Raw genomic sequence first — 5,993 nt, 5'->3', positions numbered from 1 at the left:
AGGCGAGGGCCTGGTCCCCACGGAGTTGGGGCCGTGGCTGGCCCCGGCGGCCCGGGATGCAGGCCCCTGCCCTTTCTTGCCACCACCGCTTCGGCCCGTCTCAGCCAGTTGTCGGACCAGAAGTGACCTTCAGAGAACGCGTCCGAGCCCCGGCGCTGGTGGAGCTGGCGCTGGGGCGGGAAGTCGCTGCCCGCTTCCTCCTCCCCCAAAACTGTGTATCCTTTTCCCAAGCTCTCCGAGGTGTGGTGTGTGCGTGTAGGTGCAGGCGAGCGAATCTGTAAGAGTGAGGCGTCCCGTAGCCCTCCAGAGGTGCTGGGGTTCCCCAGGGGCAGCAGATGTGGGAGCAGCAGGAGACAGGGCTGTCCCCAGAGGCACTGAACTGTCTGCCCTCCCGGAAGACGGGCCCAGCTGAGGTGGGGCGGCCCACGGGCACCGGCAGGATGGTGGGGAAGGACTCTGGCCGGCAGATCTGCTCTGTGGAAGAAGATTGAGGGTTGGGCCTGGTAGTGCAGCCCAGGCGGGCTGAGGGAGAGGGGCACCGCAAGTGGAGGTGAAGCAGGGATGCACCAGGGAGGGGCTGTGAAGGGTTGTCAGCCTGGGGTTTGGGGTGTGGGAAGACGGTAAGGTGGGCGGGGGTGGCTGTGGTCTCCAGCTGGGAGCCTGGCTCCCTGACCCCAGTCTCTGCCTGGGCTCCTCTGAGCCCTGGGTGCTGAGCTGGCTCATCCTAGGGCCGGGGTGGGGCTTTGGCATTCCCACCCAGGGAGGAGAAATGAGCCATCAGGGGGACTTACGGGAGGGGAGTAGCTTGGGCTGTTGTCCCAGAGGAGTCTGACCCCTCTGGGTGGCCGGAAGGTGGGACAGGACTGCCAGGAGTAGGGGCATCCTTGGCGTAGGCCAGAGGGACCTGGAGTTCTCAGCGGGCTCCACTCCCCCAGTGACAGCTGTGGCAGCAGAGCCCAAGAGGGCCTGGCCCTGCAGACTAGTCTCAGCACAGGAGGGGACGGGGCCGGAGCCCCTGCGTCAGTCGCCCTGAGACTCCAGGAGCCGCTGAGGTGGATGTGGGGATCTGCATGAAGTGGGAGGTGGCTTGCGTGGAGGTCCGTGCGTGGGCCTTGCTGGGCCGGTGTGTGGTGTGATGAGTTTGGGAAGGACAGCTTCCCTCGGAAGCAGTGGCAGGGATGGGGACCAATGCCCTGGTTGATCTAGGCCTGGGGACCCAGGTCTCTCGGAGTCGCTGTCCCCTGCCCTGGACTGGAATCTGACTAGGAGAACCGTGGCTCGGAATAACCTGGACATCTCTTGGCTGGAGACACTCGTTCTGATGTCATCGAGGGCCCTGGGACGACCCCAGGCGCCTTCCCTCCTCCTGGTGTGCAATAAATCGCTAACCCGTGGAGCCGCGATGGCTGAAACAACTGGTGTAAGGCGCCTGATTTCCTGCCACAGTCGCTTAACTCACTCCATAGTGCCCTTCCATACCTCAGTGTGGTCAGAGTCAGGGGAACCCAGGGCCAGGGAAGGAGGTGTGTGTTTTACACCCCGTAGTGTCCCTGCCCCTGCGACTTGCCTCCCGGGAGGGAGCCCTAGGCTGACGGCCATACCTGAGTCCTCCTTCCTCCAGATGGTGGAGTGGCCAGGGGACTTTGGGGACAGTCAGGTTTAGGTTCCAATCTCAGCATGGCCCTCTGGCTGTGTGGCCTTGGATTTGTCTCCTCTCTGAGTCTTCCTGCCCAAAGGACAGAATAAAGATGATTGCAACCCACCACTTCTCCCCACGAGGGTCCCAGCACAGTGCCAGCCACCTGGCCCGATCACAGAATGTGGGAGGCCTCAGCCCCCTGCGTCCCTGCCCAGGCACAGCCCCCCCCTTGCCTCGTCGTTCCGTCTGTGAAATGGAGCATTGAGTGGGTAGAGCCAGGGTCCTGCTAGAGGAAGTGCACACGTGGCATCCCCAGGGCCCTGGGGGCGGGGAGAGAACAGGCAGGGTGAAGTGTCGGTTCCCCATTGGTCCAGGCGAGATGCTCCTTGGTCCCCACTGTGCTGCGCACGGGCTCGTGCACATCTGCACCCGCCACGGCCTCTGCTCACTGAGCTGGCTCCAGAGGCCATGAGGCTGTCACTCCTGCCGCCGCTGCTGCTGTTGGGAGCCTGGGCCATCGCAGGAGGCCTCGGGGACAGGGCCCCACTCACGGCCTCTGCCCCACAGCTGGACGATGAGGAGAAGTACTCAGCTCACATGCCTGCTCACCTGCGCTGTGACGCCTGCAGGGCTGTGGCCTACCAGGTGAGTTCTTCTCCCGACAGTCCCCCTGCCCCCAGATCTTTCTCAAGCCCGACCCCTCCAGCTACCTCAGCTCCACCACCGGCCTATGGGTCCCAAACCCCCACCAACAGGCAGCAAGGCTTCCATGATATCGCCCTCCCTATCTCACCTGAACCTCTATGCCTCAGTTTACCTATCTCCTTGCCCAACAGAGAGAGATCTGGACACCCCCACAGAACCTTGAGACCCCAGGGAATCACCTGGGGTCCTCTCAGGCTTCTCCCTTTCCAGATCCAACCTTGGGTCTGGCCCACCCCCCAAACCTAACCGGGGAGGCTTCGCACACGTGCTCGTGGCCCACGTGCACCCTGGTGTTGCGTGCACTCACATGTGAGTGTGCATGGGTCTAAGTTCACACGTGCACCGGCTGAGCATGTCTGTGTGCCAGTGTCTCTGCCTGCAGGGCCTGAGAGTATGGCTGCTATTGAAGGCTGGGCTCTGAATTGTGTCTACTTTCCTTGTTCTCGTGGTTTAAAATGGCATGTGCCACAGAGCAGGTGTGCCCTGGAGGAAGGCCCCAGGGAAGCGGATCTCACCCCTTCCCAGCATGCGCGCAGCCCACCTGGCAGTGCTTCCTGCTCCAACGGCTCTCCTGCCACCTCATCCTCCCCAGAGGCCGAGCCCAGTTCCCCTTGCCCCACCCCCAGCTGAACAGCAGTCCCAGAGCCCTGGCTCCAGCCCCTCCTTGTTCCAGATGTGGAAACATCTGGCAAAGGCAGAGGCCCAACTGCAGACCCCAGACTCCAGGGGGCGGCGGGAGCTGAGGGAATCCATCTACACAGACGTCCTGGACCGCAGCTGCTCCCAGAACTGGCAGGAGTGAGTTGCCCATGCCCCCACCTCCCTCCCCCAGGGACAGGGACAGTGGGAGAGAGCCCCACTTGCACCTTGCACACTCCTCGAGGGTTCTGGTCCCAGGAGGTGGCCGACTGGGATGAAGGCTGGGTCCTGGAGCTGGAAGCAAGTGGGAGAGCAGCTGGCCACAGGCACGGTCACCACGTGACCTGGGGCAGGGATTTCCCTTTCTGAACTCAGCAAATGCCCAGTGTGCCCAGCTTGGTGTGAGGATCAAAGACCAAAGCTATGCCCCTCTCCTCCCGCTTCCACAAGCTACGGGGTCCAAGAAGTGAACCAGGTGAAACGTCTCACGGGTCCAGGGCTCAGCCAGGGGCAGGAGCCAAGCATCAGCGTGATGGTCACAGGGGGCCCCTGGCCCCTCAGGTGATGAGGGAAGGGGTGCGGGATAGAGCTCTTGGAGCCCTTGGAGCTCATGGTCTGCCCCTTTGTGGTCTGGGCAGAGTCTGAGGCTCCTGCTGGGCTCCCCCAGGCTCTCCAGGACATGTTTGCACTACCTGGGGGAGTTTGGAGAAGACCAGATCTATGAAACCCACCGACAAGGCCAAGGCGCTCTGGAAGCATTGCTGTGTGCGGGCATCCAGGGGGTCTGCTCAGATGCGTTGCCAGTCACCCAGGAAGAACTCTAGCCCAGGACTCCGCCTTCCTCTGAAAGCTGCCGGGGTGTCTCTGGATCTTCCCATTCCCATCTATGCCTGCTAGCAGGGCCTGGAGGCCTTGCTCTGGGCTGCCCCTTGGCCTCCCCACCCTCCCCAGCTTCATGGCACTGGGGCCTGGGTGGGCACCAAAGCCCTCCCTCTGGACTCAAATAAAACCCAGTGACCTTGACCTCTTCTCTCTGCAAAAGGTGCTTTCAGGCCTGGGAGTGCAGACAATGGTGTTTCTGCTGATGTCCCTTGGAGGGGAAAAAAAAACACGCACACAGTGCTTTTTCTATTCTCTCACTAAACAACAACACAGAAGGTTCTGTAACCAAACGTGTGGGACTCTTGCCCAACACACCAAGGAAGCGATTCTGCCGCTGCTGGCTATCCTCCAGAATTCATTCTGGCACCATCTACCTGGAGGTAGTGTCAGATCCCACAGGATGAGGGCTCAGTTCCTAAGACGGCCCCCCCATTCAGATGCCAGCCGCAAGTTCAAGCCTCTGAAACTTCTGACTGACCAGCTTCAAGATGGGGCATGGTGGCTCATGCCTAAACCCCAGCACTTTGGGAGGCTGAGGTGGGAGGATTGCTTGGGGCCAGGAATTCAAGACCATCCCACCATAGTGGGACGATGTCTCTATAGGAAATATGTATATGTATTTTATTATTTATTTATTTTTTGGATTGGAGTCTCACTGTGTCACTCAGGCTGGAGAGCAGTGGTAACATCATGGCTGACTACAGCATTGACCTCCCGGGCTCAGGCAGTCCTTAAGCCTCAGCCTTCTAAGTAGCTGGGACTACAGGCACATGCCACCACGCCCGCCTAACTTTTTAAGTTTTTTTGTAGAGGTGAGATCTGTCTGTTTTGCCCAGGCTGGTCTTGAACCCCTGGGCTCAAGCAGTCCTCCCTCTTCGGCTTCCCAATGTGCTGGGATTACAGGCACGAGCCACTGTACCCAGCCTACAAAACAATTTTTTAATTATCTGGACATGGCAATATGTGCCCGTAGTCCCAGCCACTTGGGAGACAAGTGAGAGGATTGCTTGAGTCTGGGAGTTGGGTGCTGCAGTGAGCTATGATCACACCTTTGCACTCCAACCTGGGTGACAGAGCTAGATCCCATCTCTAAAACGCAAAAGGATGTTTGGGAGGCTAAGGTGAGTGGATTGCCTGAGCCCGCGGGTTCGAGACCCGCCTGGGCAGCGAGACCTCATCTCTACAATAAATCAAAAAATCAGCCGGGCGTGGTAGTGCATGCCTGTAGTTCCGGTTACTTGGAAGGCTGAGGCGGCAGGATCGCAGGAGCCCAGCAGGTCGAGGCCGCGGTGGCCAGGAGTGGCCACTGCACTCCAGTCTGGGTGACAGTGTGAGACTCCAACTCAAAAAAAAAAAAAGCAAAAGGATGGGGTTCCTAGGACCCCTCTCTGAGTTCAGTTAATTTGCTAGAGCAGCTCACAGAACTCAAGGAAAGACTTAGGTTTACTAGTTTCTTAGGAAGAACACAGGCGAAGAGACATGTAGAGGAAGGTGCAGGAGGGACTTGGAACTTCCATGCCCTCTCAAGGCACAAGTTCCCTCCAGGAACTTCCACAACATCAGCTCTGCAGAAGCTCTCCCAACCCCGCCCTTTGAGTTTTTATGGAACTTCATTATCTAGACACAACTAATTAAGCCATTGGCCATAGGTGATCACCTCAGCCCCTCCTCGAAGGGGGGTGCTCAAAGTCCCAACCCTCTAGTCCTACCCTGGCTTTCCAGCGACCAGCTCCTGGTCCGGGAGCTACCTTGAGCCAACAGTCAATCATCAGCAAATGAAAAGACAACACTTTGGAGGTTCTAAGGATTTTAGAAAGCATATGCTGGGAAATGGGTCAAAGACCAAATATGTATTTCACAATATCACATCCCTACAACTTCCCAGAGATAAGAGAGCTGGGTGCAGGGAACCATTTTATGCATAGTAACACGCCAGGTCTCAGAGCCATCATGAGAAAAAAGAAAACCAGCCGGGCTGGGTGGCTCAGCCTGTAATCCCGCGCCTCAGGAGGCTGAGGTGAGTGGATTGTCTGAGCCCGCAGGTTCAAGACCCACCTGGGCAACTTGGGAGACCTCATCTCTACAATAAATCAAAATGAGCCGGGCGTGGTAGCGCATGCCTGTAATT

General features: G+C 58.8%; 1 protein-coding gene across 1 annotated transcript; it reads left to right on the top strand.

The window, feature by feature from the left end:
• The first annotated feature begins 2,063 nt into the window (after window positions 1-2,063).
• On the top strand, window positions 2,064-3,807 carry MZB1 (marginal zone B and B1 cell specific protein). The gene is made up of 4 exons (XM_008054936.2): window positions 2,064-2,284; window positions 3,018-3,142; window positions 3,434-3,544; window positions 3,651-3,807. Exons 1-4 carry the CDS (start codon window positions 2,108-2,110, stop codon window positions 3,805-3,807), a joined length of 570 nt encoding a protein of 189 aa, XP_008053127.1. The 5' UTR covers window positions 2,064-2,107.
• Window positions 3,808-5,993: the final 2,186 nt, after the last annotated feature.

Source organism: Carlito syrichta, unplaced genomic scaffold (genome assembly GCF_000164805.1).
Source record: "Carlito syrichta isolate Samal-C Ts95f unplaced genomic scaffold, Tarsius_syrichta-2.0.1 Scaffold80101, whole genome shotgun sequence".
NCBI classification, from domain to species: Eukaryota; Metazoa; Chordata; class Mammalia; order Primates; family Tarsiidae; genus Carlito; species Carlito syrichta.
The sequence above is the reverse complement of the archived record's forward strand: the minus strand, read 5'-3'. Positions and strand labels throughout refer to the sequence as shown.